The sequence below is a fragment of the Mustela erminea genome, chromosome 9 (genome assembly GCF_009829155.1).
Source record: "Mustela erminea isolate mMusErm1 chromosome 9, mMusErm1.Pri, whole genome shotgun sequence".
In the NCBI taxonomy this organism is placed as follows: Eukaryota; Metazoa; Chordata; class Mammalia; order Carnivora; family Mustelidae; genus Mustela; species Mustela erminea.
Window position 1 is genome coordinate 8,621,718 of NC_045622.1, and position 20,172 is coordinate 8,641,889.

Genomic DNA, 20,172 nt, shown 5'->3' on the forward strand with positions numbered 1-20,172 from the left:
CTTCCTACTGGCTTCCATTGGTAAAACTTACCAGGAAGGAGACTGTATGGAAGAACAAGGGAAATCTTCATTCCTGTTCTGCTTCCTGCTCATGTAGTTGATGTAAGGGAAGAGTGATAGGAGATGAAGGATTCTGCTGAACATGTCAAACTGGAAGGGGCAGTGGATACCCAAGAGGACACAAAAGACTTAAGCATTGCATATGGTCATTTCTCTACTAAGACCTCTCCTGTACACCTCTCCTCTGCTAAGTTCTAAAAACCAGAAATTAACTATTAGGTAGGGAAGGGAAAGACAGAGTTGTATCACTTTCTAAGATGCTACCTTTCTTATCAGTCTAAAATGCATACACAATCATGTCTCTCCTCTAAAACCTCTGGATGGCTTCAGAAAGCCCTTGGGGATATAAAAGTCTAAATGCTTACTAGAACCTACCAGGTGTTGTATAAATCTGGCCTCCTCCTAACTTTCAGTATCATAAAACCCACTCCACCACTCACGGTCTCTTCCAAGCATCAAGCTTATTTATACAACAAGGCCATACTGGCCCTCTTCCCAGCCTCTTGGTTTTCTTCCCTCATCCCCATCCTTCCTTTACCTAGATGACTCCTACTCACCCTCTAGTTCTCTCATCAGGGACTTCTGCTTCATGGAAGATGGATTAGCCATACTTTTCCCTTTTCATCCTGCTCTGTAAAACCAACAACTCTGGACATCATAGGTGAAGTAAACCTGTGACAATTCAAGGTAGGGAGAAAGCAGCAGACTGCCTAGGGATTTTAAGACCAGAGGAAAAACATAATGTTAAGTTCCCTAGGTTTTCTTTCGCCTTCTATATTCCAGACTTAGAACTAAAGAAGTTGGCAGTTAGAAATGCAAATGAGCACAAACACCAACCAAAGCCTGGTCAATCTTGCCAAAAGCCCGAGAAAGGGGTAGCCTAACAAGACAGAAAACCTTCAGACAATAATCACTCTACTCCAGCAAAGCACTCCAGAAAGAAGGGGAAAAAAAAAAAAAAAAAAAAAGGAGCTTAACTCACACCCATGCCATCAAAGGTCCAGTAGGAAGCCAGGGCTGTCAGTGGAGACCACTTGGATAATTCTTGACTCACTCCTGCCCACAGGAGTGAAGGCAAAGTGAGGAACCTCAACTTATACCCCCACCTGGCAGTAACAAAGGTGGATAACACCCACCTTTCTCCTGCTAGAGTGGGATCAAGAGCAGCCAGACAAAACAGAAGGCTTCAAAAAGACCCAAAGATGCAGAGGAAGCATGCTGGGCCCATGAATAAGATCCAGAGTCTCATAATCCCACAAATGTCCACATTTCAACTGAAAATTACCTGGAGAATCTCAAACTGAATAGTTGAAAATAGTCAATCAGCAGATACTAACAAGATGAGACAAAAGTTAGAATTATCTGATGAACTTTTAAAGGAACGGTTGTAAAAATGCTTCAATGAGCAATTAAGAACACACTGGAAACACGAAATACAAAGTTCCAGTAAAGCAACAGAATATATAAAGAAAAACCAAATGGAAATTTAAAAACTGAAAAAATATAACAATCAAGATAAAAGCTCAAAAGATAGACCCAAGAGCAGAATGGAAGGGACAGAGGAAATAATTCATGAACTAGAAGATTAGAAATTGCTCAATCAACACAGAAAATATTTAAAAAATAGGGCCTCAGAGATCTGTGGGACCATAATTAAACATCTAACATTGATATCATTGGAATCTCAAAGAGAAACAGGGCAGAGATGACAAAGTATTCAAAAAATAACAGCTAAAATCTTCCCAAATTTGGCAAAAGACATAAGCCTAAAGATTCAAGAAGTTTAGTAAATTCCAAACAGCATAAACCCATCCATGCCAAGACCCCCTACAGTCAAATTTCTAAAAGGTAATCAGGTTAGGTCTCCTTTAACTCCTAATTATCCTTTAGCACTCTGTTAAAATTAGGATCTCCTAATAGGCTGTCTTATTGCACACTGTACTTTTCGTCCATAAGACCGACTGCATTTATAATTACTTGTTCAATATTCATCTTCCCCACTAACCTATAAATTCATGAGGTCAAGGATTTGGCCACTGTTATACCCAAAGCACTCAAAGTGCCTACCAGACAAAATTTTGTCCATTAGTTTATATCCAAAGTATATTAAAAAAAAGTCTACAATTCAACACAAAGGAAAAAAAATCCAATTTAAAAAATGGGCAAGGTCGGGGCACCTGGGTGGCTCAGTTGGTCAAGCAGCCAACTCTTGATTTCAGCTCGGGTTATGATCTCAGGGTCCTAGGATCAAGCCCTGCATTGGGATCCTAGCTCAGCGGGGAGTCTGCTTCAGGATTCTCTCCCCCTTTCCCTCGGCCCCTCCCCCTGTGTGTGCTCTCTAAAATAAATTTTTTTATTTTTTTATTTTTTTTTAAGATTTTTATTTATTTATTTGACAGAGAGAGAGATCACAAGTAGGCAGAGAGGCAGGCAGAGAGAGAAGAAGGGAAGCAGGCTCCCTGCTGAGCAGAGAGCCCGATGCCGGGCTCAATCCAAGGACCCCGGGATCATGACCCGAGCCGAAGGCAGAGGCTTAACCCACTGAGCCACCCAGGCACCCCTCTAAAATAAATCTTTAAAAACAAATGGACAGAAGACATGAATAGACATTTCCCCAAAGAGGACATACATAGGGCCAACACACACATGAAAAGATGCTCAACATCAGTCATCAGGGAAACACAAATGAAAACCACAATGAGTTATCACCTCACATCTGTCAGAATGGTCAAAATCACAAGAAACAAGTGTTGGTCTGGATGTGAAGTAAAAGGAACTTGGGTGCACTGGTTGGTGCAAGCTGGTGCAGCCACTGAAAAACCTGGAAGTTTCCTCAAAAAATTAAAAATAGAACTACCACAGGATCCAGTAATTGCACTACTGGATATTTACCCAAAGAAAATAAGAACACTAAACTAAAAGGATATATGCACCTCTGTGTTTACTGCAGCATTGTTTACAATAGCCAAATTATGGAAGCAGCCCAAGGTCCGTAGATAGATGAATACAGAGGTGGTATAGACATACAATGGAATGTTATTTGGCCACAAAAAAGAATGAAATCTTGCCATTTGCAAATACACAAATACCATATGATTTCACACATATTCGGAATATATGGAATTTAAGAAACAAACAAAAAAATGAAGAAAAAAGACAAAACAAAACAGACTCAACTACAGAAAACAAACTGATGGTTACCAAAGGGACGGGGATGCAGGAATGGATGAAACAGGTGGTGGGAATTAAAAATACACTTATCTTGATGAGCACCTAGTAATATATAGCATTGTTGAATCCCTATATTGTACACCTGTAACTAATGTAACACTATATGTTAAGTATCCTGGAATTAAATTTTTACGAAGTTGCCCCAGTAATGTTTGTTAAATGAACAAATGATTACTCTTTAAAAAGTCCTCTCCTGGGACGCCTGGGTGGCTCAGTTGGTTAAGCAGCTGCCTTCAGCTCAGGTCATGATCCCAGGGTCCTGGGATCGAGTCCCACATCGGGCTCCTTGCTCGGCAGGGAGCCTGCTTCTCCCTCTGCCTCTGCCTGCCTCTCTGTCTGCCTGTGCTCGCTCGCGCTCTCTCCCTCTGTCTCTGAAAAATAAATAAAATCTTTAAAAAAAAAAAAAAAAAAAAAAAATAAAAAGTCCTCTCCTACCTACAAATCTATTTTGTCCTTTTCTGAAAACTGTTCCAGAGACTTCTCTCTTAATCACCTCTAATTGCTTCCAGGTTGCCTGCCCTTACCTTATTAGTCTGAAGAATTCTTGCATGAAATGCAGCTGGCCAGGCATGAAGCAACAGGTAAGCATAGGAGCGAATCGCATAAACTGGGGAATATTCCCAAGTCTGAAACCCCTTCCCATAGATGAGGTAGTGTGTCTGAAAATAAAAAACAGTTTCAGGGTTAAATTGGCCAAAAATCCTTGCTAAGCGAATACAGGTGAAGTTTCCAAGCAAAAATATTACTAAGACAAAGGTACAAAGAAATGATGAAATTCTTAACAAGATTTACAATTAATAGATAAGAATCAAAATGATCCAATACTGACTAATATTAGGACATTATAACTTCCCCAAGATTATTGTTTGGTCAATGTCAAAAGTTTGAATTTTACACTCTACTTATTTTTTTTTTTAAATACTCATTAACCAAGGGATACCTGGGTGGCTCGGTCAGTTAAACATCTGCCTTTGGCGCAAATCATAAACCTCCTGGTCCTGGGATCAGGAGCCCGAATCAGGCTTCCTGCTTAGCAGGGAGTCTGCTTCTCTCTCTCTCTCTCTCTTTTTCTCTCTCCTCCCCCACCACTCATTCTCCCTCTCAAGTAATTAAAATACTCATTAGCCCAGAGAAATTCTAAACCTTAGCATTTTCCTTAAACTACCTATGTTAAGCATTTTTTAATGCAAAATGGGATCTGAATATTTCACCTCTGAATTCCCTGTAATAGGAAGTCAGCAAACATATATATTTATACACATATATATGTGTATAAATCACAAAATAGCAATACAATCATACCATTTAATAACATTTTATTTTAGCAATCAGAAAAAAAGAATAAAAAAGGTTGAAAGAAAGTAGTCACCTCCGAACCATAAGACTGTGGATTCTGAGAAACAAACTGAGGGTTTTGGAGGGGAGGGGGTGGGGGTGTTGGGTGAGCCTGATGGTGGGTATTAAGGAGGGCATGGATTGCATGGAGCACTGGGTGTGATGCATAAACAATGGATCTTGGAACACTGAAAAAATAAAATTAAAGAAAAGAAAAAGAAAGTAGTTACCTCTAGGGACTAGGATTTGGCTATGAGAAGTAGAACAGAGAGCTATGGTTTTCCCTTTAAGTTTGGTTGTAGTTGGTAACTTTAAAAATTATCTCAAAGTATTATTTTGATTTAAAATAAATTTACAAAAGTTACACATCACATCTTTTTTGTAAAAAGCCCCATTTTCCCATGGCCTTCAAGGCAGGTAAATCATCAGCTTAGAATACAAAAGTGTAAATAAAGTTGTTTTACTCTCAGCCACAGTTGTATATTATTTGTATCCTGATTGGCAACAAGGTCCCAAGCAGTGAAATCAAGGGGGGAAAAAAAGAATGAAAACTAAAGAAATCACCTACTGGTTCCCAGTAGTTGAAGGTTTCATCACAGTCAGAGATGTTGCTCAGGAGGGCAGCACATAACCTTGCTGAGAGCAGACACTTGAAAGCAGTAGATCCTTCAGGTGCCCAAACTTGTCCTGCTTTGTTCCCAGATAACCTGCTCCGAAGCAAAGGGAGGATATGTCAGGAAGACCTACTAACTAGAAAGCGGTTCAGGGCAGAAACGGCAAGAATGCCCAGGACATCAAAGCACACTTAGGTAATTCACCTCAAAAGTGAGTTGTTCTAAGTAGAACACCGAAGGGACGAAGACCTGAATGCATCTTACTTTCCACTTCCTGCTCCTAATGCGTAAGCCCGTTCATACACTTTAACTCACTGCCGATGACACTCCTTAAAGGCCACAGAGCTCTCCCCTTTTTCTTTCGTAACAAGGTCATTACTTCCCACATCTTTATTCATTCCCCCACTTGTTCAAATGCACAGAGGCCTAAATCTGTGCGAAGTGCATAACCCTCTCCAGTTCCATATGTTGACGGGTCCTTTACTGCGGTCCTAAACCCGCAGTGCCTGGGCTTGGGGAGAGAGACGGTTGCAGGTGCTGGCGGCTGTGGGGCCCACACTTTAGAGGAAGGGGTTAGGACTTTCCAGGCAATGAAGGAAACTGAAGCAGACTGCCGGGAAAGGTCTGCTCTTCGCTCTCGCCAGCGTCTCCCCCTGAGGCTCGGCCAACTCAAACCGCACGACACAAGCCCGCTCTGGGCCTGGGCCAGCAGCCTCCGAGCCTCCCTCCCGGCATTCTTCCCGAGAAACACGGGACGCACGATGGGGGACCCAGGGCTGGGCGAAGACGGACGGGACCCGTCCAGGAAGAGCACAGGTACCCGGGGAAACCAGGCTGGACCGCGCCGCCCGGGGAGACCCTTGGGGCCAGCCCCGCGCCGCCCGGCCGCCACGCCCCCGCCGCGCCCGCACACCTACTCGGTCCGCGGCTCCGCGCCGCTCGCCTCACGGCTGCACAGCAGCTCCCGCAGCTTGTCCGCGGCGGAGACCGTGTCCCCGCCGCTGCTCCCGCTCCCCTTCAGGCGCTGACGAGCCCCTCGGCTCGCCATGGCACGCGTGGAGAAGAGGTACAACTCGGCACCCTACGAAAGCGGCGAGCGCGGAGACATAGCTTTGGCTGGCAACGGTGTCCGCCGAGGGACAAAAGACCTTGACATGCGCAGAAAAGACTAAATTATAGTGTTATTGGGCCAATTGGGGCAAATCCCGAAGTAGAAAAGAAATAAGACCTGAGATTTGACCTTCACCACCAGTTATCCCTTCCACACATTTGTAATTCTGGGCATTCCGCCCTCCGTCCCACTCTCTTCCTCCACTCTTCAGCTCTAATGGAAAGTGGCTAACCACCTCGACCTCGTGGGCAGAGGTATTTATCCAGTTAAAGATAACAGCAGAGCTGCAGAGGAAAGGGGAGGTTCTTGAAAGGTCACTACACCTCGCCCTCTGTCTTTTGGAGAGCGGGATAGAGACAGCCTGTAGCTAATTAACTGCTTCAGAGAGACAAAGCTGTAACGGCAGAATATAGAATAAGAAAAATGAAAGCCAAAAGAAATCTTGTGCAACAAATCAACCATACACCTGGCACTGCCATTGCTGCTAGCAGTTCGATAAGCATTTTACACACTTTATCCTTTTTAAATACAATACAACCACCTTGTCCTTATCAATAAATAAACTGAGGCCCAAGGTTGCATAGCCAGGAAATGATGGAGCCCTGTTCCAACTCAGGTCTGTCTTATTAGGAAGCCCATGTTTTTCCCACAAGGAGATCAGGAGGAAACACCTGATGTTTACAGGTGATAGCACACCTCTCACTCCCAGGGGTTATTCATCTGTTCCTGATTCTCTGCCCACTCCCCCAGGCCCAGAGTCCTGTCCCATCCTATAGAGCTTCTGTAGCAGTAGCTGAAACGTTTGTACAGGCAGTGCAGAAATGGGCCTTACAAGAAATGTTAAAAGGACTTCTGTAAAGGGGGATGGCAGTAAGTAGAAGACAGCTACAGAAAGAAAAAACTTCATGAGTAAAAGCTAACATAAATATAGTAATGACTTTTAAAGCTAGGGTGGAGGTTAAGAGACAAAAGTAGTAAAATCAATTATATCTAAAAGATTAAAGGGACCCACAAAATGAAAAGATGTAAAATAGAACAACATATACATAAAACATGTAAAAATGGGAGTAAAAATGAAGTTCTTTTAGACGGTGTTCAAACTTAAATGACCATCATCTTAATATACACTGCTATACACTTAGAATGTTATTTAGAGGGAGTGATGAATTTGATAGGATCCCAGATTATTATTTCGTGCTAAAAATTCACAAATACTGGGCCACCTGGGTGGCTCAGTCGTTAAGCCTCTGCCTTCGGCTCAGGTCATGATCCCAGAGTCCTGGAATCGAGCCCCGCATTGGGCTCTCTGCTCAGCAGGAGGCCTGCTTCTCCCTCTCCCACTCCCCCTGCTTGTGTTCCCTATATGGCTGTGTCTCTCTCTGTCAAATAATAAATAAAATCTTTTTTTAAAAATTCACAAATATTGAAAATTGCTCAGTTCCTATAGGCAATTATTAGGTACCAAGTTCAGACATCCCAACCTAGCCCTATCTCCTACAGACATCCCTTTTTCATTCCCCTTCTCATTTCACTCTCATGCAGGCCCCTCCCTGCCTCTACTTAGGAGTACTACAATAGCATCCTTACAGAGGTCCCTCATCTCAAATTCATCCTATGCAACACTGTTCAATTAATTTTCAAAAGCACTACTGTGGGATGCCTGGGTGGCTCAGTTGGTTAAGCCTATGCCTTCGACTCAGGTCATGATCCCAGTCTGGGCATCGAGTCCCACATCAGGCTCCTTGCTCAGCAGGGAGCCTGCTTCTCTCTCCACCTCTGCCTGCCACTCTGTCTGCCTGTGCACTTGCACTCTCTCTCTCTCTGACAAATAAATAAATAAAATCTTTAAAAAAAAAATTTTAAAAAGCACTACTCTGTATTGCCTCCTTAATCAAAAATCACCAGTTCTCCCATTGCCTGCCAAATGAAGTACAAAACCTGTATTCTAGCATTGTCTTTCATCCGCTAAATCCAGGCCTAACCTACTTTTCTAATCTTCTCTCCACCACTTTCCTATACACATTTACATTCCAACCAAATAGCCTGAAAAGTGCCCCGGTGCTCCTTTATCTATACCTCTGCCTGGAATGGACGTCCTCCTCGCCTGACAATCCTCCCATCCTATCACTGTCCTTATTTTTTTTTTTTTAAAGATTTTATTTATTTGACAGACAGAGATCACAAGTAGGCAGAGAGGCAGGCAGATAGAGAGTGAGAGAAGGAAGCAGGCTCCCTGCTCAGCAGAGAGCCCGATGTGGGACTCGATCCCAGGACCCTGAGATCATGACCTGAGCCGAAGGCAGCGGCTTAACCCACTGAGCCACCCAGGTGCCCCTCACTGTCCTTATTTTAAGGTCTAGCTCAAACACTACCTTGTCCATGTAGTAGGCAACACTAGGGATAGAAGAAAGCTATACATCAGGGATGCTTGGGTGGCTCTGCAGGTTAATGGCTGATAGGTGTTTTTGGCTCAGGTTCGTGAAATGGAGCTCCACACTGGGCTCAGACCTGGGCATGGACCCTACCTAAGATTCTCTCTCTCCCTCTGCCTCTGCAACACCCCCAATGCCTGCCCAGAGTGTGTGTGTGTGTGTGTGTGTGTGTGTGCGCGCGCGCTCTAATAAAAACTAAAACAAGATATAAATCACATTGCCTGCCCGCAATTAGCTTATAGTCTGGGTAGAAAGACAAGCAATAAATGTGTCCATAAGAGGTGCCTTGATTCTTCACCCCACTCCCCAAAATGTTATGCCAATTTTTCCATCCTCATTAATGATACTTCTGTTCTTCCAGGTCAAAAAACACCAAGTCAGTCCTGCTTGATTCCGGTTTCACCCATACACATATATTTCATCAGCAAAACCTTTTAAGTATCACCCAGCCCAACAACATCTTACCATCCTGGTCCAGTCACCATTACCGCTCACTGGCATTACCGTAATTACCTCCGAGTTTGTATCTTCGCTTCCATTCTTGCCTCTACACGCTCTTCTCCGAATACAAGAACAAATAAGACAGTCACTTCCTCCCAAGAGTTTACAATTCCAATCTGCAGAGCCTAACTATTCATTAACAGAAACATACATTAATTAACATTAGAGGACTCCATTCTGTGGAGTCTTGGGCTGAGCCAATCTCCCAGTGTCTCTGAGAGATGCTTCCAACAGAAGGCTCCAGCATCTAGGAGACCAAAGTTTTATCACAGCGGAGAGGTTACTAGTGAAGACTGTGAAGAAGTAACAATGGGAGAAGGAACATGGGCTTTATAGTCAGACAAACCCAAGTGTGAACTCTAAATCTGACATTAATTAGTTCCATGACTTCAACAGTAGTCACCCATGGAATAAATGTTATCATGATGGTACCAATACCAATTATCGAGCACTTTCAACTTACCCAAGCTAATAAATATTGGTCTGACTCCAAAAACCACTCTCATAAGTTGACTTAGTGAGATAATACATATTGGGTTAAAGAAGAGGAATTGGCAGTAGGGAAAAAATATAAATATGACACTGAAGTTCTATTGCATCTTCATGAGTGAAGCATCTAAAGTACAAGATACTGTTTTGTTAGTTTTCCTAGTCATGACTCAGGAAAATTCGGTACAATATCAAAGGTCACCAATCACATTATAGTCTGTGAGTTTAAGTGATAGAGCCCCAAGTTCCTTTAGCGTCAACCAACATTGGCTAGAGTCACAAGGTAAAGATTTCACAAAAAAACACAGTCCAGAAAGGACTACAAGTTACAAATTGGTCTTTTCTTTTCTTTTTAAGATTTTATTTGAGAGAGAGAGAGAGAAAGTGCACACAAGCAGGGGGGATGGGCAGAGGGAGAGAGAAGCAGACTCCCTGCTGAGCAGGGAGCCCGATGCGGGGCTCCATCCCAGGACCCTGAGACGATGACCTGAGCCGAAGGCAGAGGCTTAACCGACTGAGCCACCCAGGCGCCCCCAAATTGGTCTTTTTCATCTGCACCTGCACCCATACCCACAAGGTAAATTTACTAAACTACCGAGGTGTTACATGTAGTCTTTGCTGAATCTCCTTCCTAAACTGGGACTGCACTGATGCCACCTGCTGCTGAGTGAGGGCCTTGTCACATGTCTGGTAAGTCAATCTATAGCAGAGACTGACCTGTTGAGTCTCTGGATGCTGAAAACTACTAAGGAATTGTATGGATATGACAGTGTCCTGGGACACTGCTCGGGCCACTGTGTGAAACTCTAGTTCATCAAATTCTTTCTTCTCATCTAACCAAAAACTAATATCATGCACATAGCATGGGGGATACAGGGAATAGCTTTTAAAGGATTCTATTTTCCCAGGAACAAAATGCTTCAGGAAACGATGGTCAAAGGTCCACAACATCCTCCAGTCAGAGATACCCCAGACAAGCATGGCTAGTAGGTCCAAGTTCACAGACACAAACATAAAACACTGGTCCCTGTGCACAATGCTTGTAGCAGATGTAGTGACAGACCCAATAATGAGATCCTTGGCACAATCTGAGCCAAAATTATGAGACTTCACATTAATAATATAATCGTTTCCGTTTGGTTGAAAGACAAATTCCACTGAACTGCTCAGCTTAGAGCCCTCCAACCATGTCTGGTTCAGAAGGCTATCGAAAGTGTCCTTCAGGTGATCCAGTAGTGACTGAAGATAACTATCCTTCAGATTTTTATTAAACCCAAGGATAAATAAAGTCTCATGGAATGCTGGCATTGTGAAAGGCAAGATGCGGCACTTCCGAAAGACAGGTCCGCTGAGGACGTGCACGGAACCTGGGAGGAAGTCTGGTGCTTGGATGACAGCCTGAACATGAACTAGGAGAGAAGGTCTAAGGAAGACCTTGGTTTGGCCACAGATTTCTTCATGAGTTTCTTGCTTGCTATCTCTTCCAGAATCCTTGAGAAGGCTAAATTCTGAAAATAACTCTAGGAAGTCTTCTATGTCTTGTGTTGTCCCACTAGTCAGGGACTCAGAATTTGAGTTATCTTCACAAAGACTAATCCAAAAGGCCGCTGACAAACGGTCACAGTTCCAGGAAGTGAGAACACTAGGGCTTCCCTCTGGCAGCAAAGGGAAGGAACACTTCAGCCTCTTCAAAGGGAAAGCTTTGCCCAATTCAGCAATGAGTTTCTCATTAATGGTTTTGACAGGATGACATGAAGGTGCTTCCAAGAAACCTCTGTTTAAACACACATAAAAATAACTTTTTCACTTCAAGTAATAAATGATTATAATAGATCTAGAATTAAAAGCACAAAGAATACAGAAAAGAATTATCCTTAAAGTGATCCTAAAAGCAAATTTAAAAAATTACCTACCGGAAACAGATATCATGTGTTTCAGAACTCTGACAGCCACCATTTGTATGATGTACCGGACAAATTTTAATTCTAAAAAGGCTTGTATAAGGCCAGACTGACAAGTATTCATAGCACCAACATCGTTAACAATTTATATAGCATCCATTCAATACACGGTTGGCATCAAGCCAATCAGGATACAGCTAGAGACAGAAGTAATTTCTGGTAAAACAGCAGGTTACCTGTTCAACTTTCCTACAAGCGCTTCTGGTTCTGGAAAGGAAAACCACCGGTCACCCAGTTTGATCCTGAAGATTCTGGGTTGTGAACCTTCAAAGGGTAAGCTCCGAGTGAAGATATGGTTCAAAGCACCTTCTACATGAAAGGGCTTATCTTGACTCCTGGCAAAAGAGTCACCAAGTATGGAGTCTGTCATTTTCTTAATTAATTAATTTACTGTCATTATTTTTAAAAGCAAGTCTTTTTAGAGACTAAAGCAGGAAAGTGGTAGGGGAAAATTGGCCTCAGAGATTTTTTTCATTATTAGTGTAAGAGATGAAAAAGACTTAAATGTCTGTTATTACTCACCTATATCCAGTGCACTTGTACCCTGGCACAGCCTCACAGCCAAAGGGATGCACGTCACTTAAAATGAATCCCCCCAGAGCTGCCATGGCAACCACTTGCCAGCTGTTGTGCCATTCTCTCCTGGGCTTATCAGCAGGAGTCCCACCTTGTCCTCTGCACAACGCCACATGGACTTCTCCTTCATCTGCAAGAACATCCTTACAGCTGACATGGAGAGGAGCACATCAGCCATTTATCAGAAATAAGTTGAAGTTACCATAAGAAGAAATTTGTATATACCTACTTCGGGTGTGAAATAACTAAAATCCAATCGTATCTATTTATAAAGGTCTATAGATTTCAAACAGGCAGAGAAAGAAGTAAGAATGTAAATTCTGTGACCAGGGTATTATCTGGTTTTGTAACTGCATTGTTCATCTAATGTCATAGAAAGGTCAGTGCCTGCCAAGTTCCTATACATGATTCACTGACTGGGCTGTTCTTCCCAGTTTAGAAAGCTGTTCTTTTCACTCCCTTCCTATTAAAATTCTGTATTTCAAATACTAACTTAAAACCTTGGCTGTGTGAAAAGTTTCTTGACAACTATGGCCTCTAGAGACCTCCAAGAATACCACGTGTTTTGGTATAATAGTGGAAAGCACTGGGTTTGTTTTTGTTTTTTTAAGATTTTATTTATTTATTTGACACAGAGAGACACAGCGAGAGAGGGAGCACAAACAAGGGGAGTGGGAGAGGGAGAAGCAGGGTCTTCACTGAGCAGGGAGCCCCATGTGGGGCTGGATCCTGGCACCATGACCTGAGCAGAAGGCAGATGCCCAACAACTGGGCGACCCAGGTGCCCCTAAAGCACTCTTTTAAGTTCACATTAATTTGAGGTAGTTACTGTAAATATCCTCAGTTTATGGATAAAAAAGCAAAATCAACTAAGGACCAAATAAGCTTACCCCAAATCACACAACTATAAGTGGTAGGTAGGGATTTTGAATCCATGCTTTTAGCCATTAGATTATTCTGCCTACCATTATTCTGCATTATCCCAAATAGGTGAGTGAGCCTTCTTTGACACGCCCAAGAGCTTACACACTATTTGTACTTTATTTAACATTTAGGGTTCTGCTTTCCCAACTAGATTGTGGGTTCCTCTGGAGCGTCATAGTCTCTCTCAACCTACCACAGTAACTTAAACACGTATGCCTTATTTCCCAGACTAAAATGTGTGAGTGCAGAAACTATGTAATGTCGATCTTAAACATTTTACTTGTGAGTGGTCTCATTTCCTCACCTCTGGAAAAACTTGGCAAGCAGTTCCCGGTTCTTAGCTACTCCAGCTTTTCGTCCACAGTGCGGAAAATTAAAATAAATTCGATCAAACTCCCTATGCTGCGGTTTGAAGGCGTCTGCCAGCTGGGTGCAGTCCACACCAAAACGCACCTCGGTACCTGGCACGAAATACAGACAGATGGGTGTCTCAAGACCTGAATCCCTCCCTGACTTGGACCGTGCAAGACAACCCCGGTCCAAGCCCACAGCTGGTTTTCGGGGAACCGGACGCTCAAAAGCAACCTACACTTCCCCTCCCTTTCCAGTTCGGGCCGCGCCAGTAGCGGGGCGGGGGGGTTGCTGCGCGGAGGGGATGGCCTCACTACCTCGCTCGAGCAGGCGCCGCAGATTCTCCCGGGCCACCGGATTCCCGGCCACGTCGGCCGAGCGCCGGAGGCAGGTGGCGGTTACACGGGTGCTCGAATCCAGGGTCTCGCTCAGAGCGGCGGCGAAGGAGAAATTACCCTCCCCAACCAACAGGAGGCGCCGAGGGGCCATGGCCTCAACCAGCTCGTCTCTCGCGTCCTCGGAGGCGCCAGTTTCTTACGTCACTTCCTCCGTGGGGGACCCTGCGGGCCTCTTCTTCCTGCGTCGCCGATTGATGATGCACCGACAGCGTCCAGTTGTCTTGAGCAACTGGTGCCGCGGCTTCAGAGGGGGAAATAGGCATGAGAGCGAACGCGAGACATCGATCACTCTGTCCCCTCACTCCTTCACACCTTCAGGAGTGTTGAAATAAACGCCTTTTTGCCCAACGGCGGCCGTGAGCGATTTCGTCACACCTGCATGAGGTCACAAGCAGTCACTACCGCACAGGGACAGACCCCGGGAGAGGCCAGTTCTGAGTGAAAGGAATAGGGCGGGGCTGAAGTCAAGAGGTTGGGCTGTGTCCGGCTTGTTGCTGTCACAGAGGGTAGCCCCCTCTCGTCTGAAATGGCTACTGTCCATTGTCTCTGCTGCTCGGGATTTCTCCAGGTGCTTCTATCTCCTGCCCTTTATTCATTCAGGAAATACTGAGTGCCCGTTGTGTGGGAGGCCACTGTGAGGGCGGCCAAGTACATGGATGAATAAGATGTGGCCTGAACTTAAAGTTTGATGGAAACGGCACAGCAAAAGAGGCAATTCTGGTACAACGGGAGGCGGTGCTATGAGGAGTCATTCAGGGTGCTGTAGGGCACAGAAGGATTTAGAACCTCACCAACTTCTGGGAGGAAGTGGAAAGATTCTCTAAATGAAGTGAACCTGAATTCTGGGGGACTCAGTCACTTAAGAGTCTGCCTTCTGCTGAGGTCATGATCCCAGCTCTGCATCAGGCTCCCTGCTCAGCGAGGGGTCTGCTTCTCCCTTCCCTCTGCCTGCTGCTCCCCCTGCTTGTTCTCTCTCTCTCTCTCTCTCAAATAAAATATTTTTTTAAAAAAGTCTAAGGGGGAAAGGGAGTGTACACCTGACCTGGGTAAGGATAAGTGAAGAGGCAGGAGGATCAGTATTTGCAAATGCTTGGTGGAGAAACAAAGAGTTGAGTTTGGCTGAAATGTAGTTGGAGGGAGAGTGGGTAACAGAGGAGAACAAAGACGTAAGCAGGAGCCAGGTCATATAGAACATCGTAAGCCATTTTAACAGCCTGAGTCTTATTGTAAAAGTGGCCAGCTTTTCAATAGGAAGATACCACAATTAGATTTTCATTTTCACACTATTCTTCTTTCCTATAGAAAAAGGATTGGAGAAGACCAAGGCTGATGGCACAGAGATCAGAGAGGCAACTGCACCAAGAATGTTGACAAAAGCTGGTAGTGATCTAAACAAAATTGGCAGTGGGGTTGGAGGGTAGTGGTCTAATTCAAAAATCAGTAAGACCTAGAGTTTGGATAGATATAAGGCATTGAAAGAGAAGTCAGAGTTAAAAATAAGCTGCATGTTTTGGGCTTGGGCAACTTAGTGGATGGTGATGCCTGTCTTAACAGCCCCAAGGAAAGTGTCGCCTTGGTCTGCAGTGTGAGTACTAGGCTTGTCAGACTTTGCAGGAATTACTCTTTAGTCATCATGCTATTTGTTGACATCAGTGCACACATCTCTCTTCACAAAGGTACATGGTATGAGGGCTACAGTATTGACTTTGTCCCTACCTGTGGAAAGGTGGCTAGGTGGGTGGTGACTTCCAAATCATGGCCTCCTGGCCATGGTGATCTGTGTGACCTACATTCCTCAATTGCTTGGAGAACGGGAAGGCCAAGATTGGTGATACCTCTTCCTTTAAAGAAAATGGAACAGCTGAATAATACTTTCTGTCACTTTCCCACAAATTCTTCAAACAACACAAGCCACTCAGCATCAAAATGCTCTTCTCCAGTGAAGGTATTGTCTTGCCCTCCAGCCAAGGGAGCACAGTCATTTTGGCCCAGAATAAAAATGGCTATGCATTTAATTCCTTACAAAAGATTGAAATTCAGACATTGGTCACCTGACATGTGCAAAGCACCATTTATTGGGAGAGCTGGCAGAAGGAGAAAGTATGGTAATAAGACACAGGGCCTGTCCTCAAGGGATGTCATACAGTTCAACATAGGAGATTCAACACGTACTTGAAGAATTCTAACATATGATAGAAAGCTAAAGGTATAAAGATTCCATGCTGTGTGAGACAAAGGAAAGAGAAGTTAACTTGGAAGTTACCATGTAATAAGTGGCATTTGAACTGAGTCCAGAAAGAAGGAAACTTATTTATTGACCCTTTGTTGTGTTATCTATTTATCCAACTTTCACTTTTCCCTATTCTCTTTGACTATAGCAATATCCTTAGTCCTTAAACTCCTACATCTCAAAATTTCCTGAACATACAACTAGCTTTCCATATAGTATTGGGGATACTGAAAGTTTTCCTGTCTTTGGGGGGGGGGGGCATTTACTGTACATAGCCATGTGCTACTTTTGATTGAGTAGATCAAAGGATTCATGGGCCAGGGGAGAAGAAACAGAACCACAGTTATATTGGGAAGAAAGCCTAGATCCTTAGTAAGATGGGCTAATGTGATACTTGGCCAAGGGTGAGAAAGGGATGAATGCCTTTTCTGTTCCCTAGTTTTTTCAACTAGCTTTTCTGTTCTCACCTTTTGGCAGAGACAGCACCTTGCCTATTTCCTAGCAAACCCACACTATGGCAGCCTCATTAATGCAGATGGCCATGCTGAAGTATGGACAGATTGGAATGATACATCCAAGTTTTTCCAGTATGGATGGAGATGTACCACCAATGAGAATGCCTATTCAAACTGTACCCTGATGGGAAACTGGAACCAGGAAAGATATGACCTAAGGAATATTGTGAAGCCCAAACCCTTGCCTTCCCAGGTAATCTAACTTTCTCTTCTGGTTCCTTCCCTTAGCAAAAGAAATGCCACTGGCCATTTTAGAAGTAGGAATCTAATAACTTCCATGCTGAGACCTCTTGGGCTTCTCTGTTCAGTGAGGTGGTTGGGGGTGGACAGCAGTCTTTCGCTGGACTGGCTGTCTTATTTTACTATCAAGTAGAAGAGCAAAGTAGTAAAAGTATGAGCCGTACCCTTTTACATATATGTCTTCTGACTCAGGCTGCCTACCTAGACTTGTAATTTATCTGCATTTTGCCCTTAAGTGTCTCCTAACAAACAAGTTAACAAAGGATATGAAAGTTAATAGAATGTAGACTAACAACATATAGACCTTTAGTTAATCCAAAATATGACAGAGTCTGTTAAAATTCATATCATTGTGTCCTTTATTTGCCAACATTAAGTGTAGACCCCTATATTTTTAACTGATTACTTTTTCTTTCCAGTTTGGACACTACTTTGAAACAACATATGATACGAGCTACAACAACAAAATGCCACTTTCAACTCATAGTAGGTGGACTGTTCTTTTCAATCTTTATATTCTCAGGTCGTAGCTCAGTGCCTGGAACATGGAAGGAGCTCAAATAGAAGAAAACTGAATGAGTGAATAAGTAAATGATTTTTCTCTATTTTTAAGATTTTATGTATTTATTTGACAGAGAGAGCATATGCACATGCAGGGGGTGCGGCAGGCAGGGGGAGAGGGAGAAGAAGCTTCCCCACAGAGCAGGGAGCCCAATGCAGGAGTTGATCCCAGGACTCAGGGATCATGACCTGAGCCAAAGGCAGACTCTTAACCAACTGAGCCATCCAGGTGCCCCTGATTTTTCTTTCTCAATTTTTACAGGACTCACTAGACTCGGAAATTTTACCTCAGAAGTAAGAGCAAGACCAGTCACTAAGGGTCCTTGTTCTTGACTGATTCCACTTGTCTTTCCTTCTCTTCTCTTCTCTCTTCCCTCAGGATTTAAGAGAGAGCCTCACTGGTTTCCAGGACATCAACCGGAACTGGATCCTCCTCGGTACAAATGCACAGAAAAGTCAACTTACATGACCAGCTACTCAGAGCCTCAAACTGGGCATCACTCCCCATATATGTGGAATCGTAGTAACTGCCAATTTGAGGGTCCACGGTTCTAAGAAAGAATAAGAACCTTCATTTTTCCAGAGTAAATTGTAGGACGGAGCATATTCTAAGCACAACTAAGAATCTAGCTGACTATAACAGTTTCACTCTCTGAATAAAGAAAGCACAGAAAAATATTCCCTACCCTCTTTTTTGTTTTAATCAAGACTTAGATGTCAGATTTAAGTTAATATCTGCTCTTAGTTCTACATTACAAGGTTGTAGTAGGAGGAGATGAAAAGAATTAGTTCAAATCTGCTACTACTTTGCCCCTCCCTACCTTCCATCCAACGTGGAACTCCAAAATCCAGCCTGAGTTTGGTTATCATTGGCTAGGTGCTTCCTGGATGTGAGCCTGGCAGTCACAGTCAGATATTGTAACTCTTTTGTGACCTTAATGAACATGCCCTCCTAGGACAAAAAAAAAAAGAGAAAAATAAGTTTTTATAATTATTATAGTGGATTTAAAACATAAAATTAGAGTAATATAATGAATTCCCATATACTACTACACACCTTCAACAATTTATGATTGATCTTAACTATCCCTACATAAGTTCTCTATTTCTTTAATTAATTTTGGAGCAGATCTCAGAAGTTAAACCCTTTCTTCTATAAAGATTTCAGTATATATCTTAAAAAGGGAAGGACTGTCAATTTTTTATTCACCCACAAAGACCATCAAGGAAACCTGTTTATCAAACAAAACTGAGTTATTAAACCTGTAGCAAGGAAGCACATCAACTTAATACAATCTTGGTGAGAATTCAGAAGGGGGATGTTGGGGCGCCTGGCTGACTCAGTTGGTTAAGCGTCTGCCCTCAGCTCAGGTCATGATCCCAGGGTCCTGGGATGGAGCCTCAGGTCATGATCTCAGGGGTCTGGGATTGAGCCCCGCCCCCCACCTCAGGCTCCCTGCTCCATGGGGAGTCTGCTTCTCCCTCTGCCCTTCCCCTGGCTTGTGCTTGCCCCCCCCCCACCAATGAATAAATCTTTTTTTGGGAAAGGGGGGGATATGGGGCACCTGGGTCGCTCAGTCAGTTGAGCGTCTGCCTTTCCTCTGCTCAGATCATCATCCCAGAGTCCTGGGATCAAGCCCCATATCGGACTCCCTGCTCATCAGGGAGCCTGCTGCTTCCTCTGCAGCTCCCCTGTGCTTGTGTTCCTTCTCTCACTATCTCTCTCTGTCATAAATAAATACAATCTTTAAAAGGGGAGGGGGAACTAGGGTATTTTTAGAGATTTGGGGTAAGGGCTCTGTTGGTTTAAGTAGGGTCTTTCAAAGTGGGGAACTGGTAGGAATTGAGACAGGATTGGGAATAGTTGGGAATAGTTTGGGAGGAACAGTCTAAATTTTAACAGGTTTTTAAAAAATTTTTTTTAAGATTTTATTTATTTATTTGACAGAGAGAGTGAGAGAGGGAACACAAGCAGAGGGAGTGGAAGAAGGAGAAGCAGGCTTCCCACTGAGCAGAGAGCCCGATGCGGGGCTCCATCCCAGGACCCCCAGGATCATGACCTGAGCTAAAGGCAGATGCTTAACACCTGAGCCATCTAGGTGCCCCAACGGGTTTAAAGTTACCAATATTTTCCTTTTTTATTTTCTCTCCTGTTTATTATGACAATACGATAGATGGGAGATGTTTCCCATGTATTTCCTCACAGACTTTCACTATTTTATGTTACAGACACAGATACGTGATTTATGTTGTGTATGATGTTAGGTAGTAACTGAGTTTCTTTTTTTTTTTTTTTTCCTGTATGACTATCCAGTTTTCCTAGCATTAATTATTGAAAACACTATTTTCTCCACTGCTCTTGAACACCATTTTTACTATAAATCAACTGTCTGTGTACTTAGGCCTGTTTCCAGGCTCTCTAAAACATTCCGTTGGTCTGTCATTACATATGCTATCTTAACACAATGCCTTAATTACCTCACTATTGTAATTATGATAATTTTGTAAATATTAATATCTAATAAATGAGATACTTTCACGTTGTTTTTCTTCAAGAGTGTCTTGAGCTATTTTTAACCAGTTGCTGTTTTATATAAATTTTGGGACCACCTTGTCCAGTTTCACAGAAAGATACCATTAGGG

At 43.4% G+C, this 20,172-nt stretch overlaps 3 protein-coding genes across 8 annotated transcripts in view; 1 reads left to right on the top strand and 2 right to left on the bottom strand.

Moving 5' to 3' along the window:
* ALG9 (ALG9 alpha-1,2-mannosyltransferase) overlaps positions 1-6,540 on the bottom strand; it is a 94,850-nt gene extending 88,310 nt beyond the window's left edge. The window contains exons 1-3 of one of the 2 annotated variants that reach the window (XM_032357266.1): positions 6,158-6,540; positions 5,195-5,333; positions 3,816-3,950 (exon numbers count right to left, since the gene is read on the bottom strand). In XM_032357266.1, coding sequence (XP_032213157.1) covers positions 3,816-3,950; positions 5,195-5,333; positions 6,158-6,288 — 405 coding nt within the window. In that variant the 5' untranslated portion in view covers positions 6,289-6,540. Of the gene's footprint in view, positions 1-3,815; positions 3,951-5,194; positions 5,334-6,153 lie in introns of both variants that reach the window. The other variant, XM_032357267.1, reaches the window with a different exon arrangement.
* A 3,695-nt stretch (positions 6,541-10,235) lies between these two features.
* FDXACB1 (ferredoxin-fold anticodon binding domain containing 1) lies at positions 10,236-14,174 on the bottom strand. Of its 2 annotated transcripts, XM_032357264.1 has the most exons (5): positions 13,903-14,174; positions 13,539-13,695; positions 12,257-12,460; positions 11,911-12,069; positions 10,236-11,547 (listed from the first exon to the last, which is right to left on the bottom strand). In XM_032357264.1, exons 1-5 carry the CDS (start codon positions 14,072-14,074, stop codon positions 10,365-10,367), a joined length of 1,875 nt encoding a protein of 624 aa, XP_032213155.1. In that variant the 5' UTR covers positions 14,075-14,174; the 3' UTR covers positions 10,236-10,364. The 2 variants fall into 2 exon arrangements, with proteins under 2 accessions (XP_032213155.1, XP_032213156.1); XM_032357265.1 differs by lacking the exon at positions 11,911-12,069.
* Position 14,175: 1 nt separating this feature from the next.
* C9H11orf1 (chromosome 9 C11orf1 homolog) lies at positions 14,176-18,925 on the top strand. Of its 4 annotated transcripts, none has more exons than XM_032357269.1 (4): positions 14,186-14,410; positions 16,691-16,921; positions 17,388-17,454; positions 17,909-18,925. In XM_032357269.1, the coding sequence occupies exons 1-4, from the start codon at positions 14,363-14,365 to the stop codon at positions 18,082-18,084; spliced, it is 522 nt and encodes a 173-aa protein (XP_032213160.1). In that variant the 5' UTR covers positions 14,186-14,362; the 3' UTR covers positions 18,085-18,925. The 4 variants fall into 4 exon arrangements, with proteins under 4 accessions (XP_032213162.1, XP_032213160.1, XP_032213161.1 ...); XM_032357270.1 differs by having other exon boundaries at positions 14,188-14,551; XM_032357268.1 differs by lacking the exon at positions 14,186-14,410 and adding an exon at positions 15,386-15,928.
* The last annotated feature ends 1,247 nt before the right edge of the window (positions 18,926-20,172 follow it).

Coding starts and splice junctions, on each gene's coding strand:
- FDXACB1 (XM_032357264.1), bottom strand. CDS start 14,074: ATGGCCCCTCGGCGCCTCCTGTTGGTTGGGGAGGGTAATTTCTCCTTC. Junction 13,696..13,902: donor GCGGCGCCTGCTCGAGCGAG/GTAGTGAGGCCA, acceptor ATTTCGTGCCAG/GTACCGAGGTGCGTTTTGGT. Junction 12,070..12,256: donor TACAAGTGCACTGGATATAG/GTGAGTAATAAC, acceptor CTCTTTTGCCAG/GAGTCAAGATAAGCCCTTTC.
- C9H11orf1 (XM_032357268.1), top strand. CDS start 15,617: ATGCTATTTGTTGACATCAGTGCACACATCTCTCTTCACAAAGGTACA. Junction 15,929..16,690: donor AATGCTCTTCTCCAGTGAAG/GTATTGTCTTGC, acceptor ACCTTTTGGCAG/AGACAGCACCTTGCCTATTT. Junction 16,922..17,387: donor CCAAACCCTTGCCTTCCCAG/GTAATCTAACTT, acceptor TTTTCTTTCCAG/TTTGGACACTACTTTGAAAC.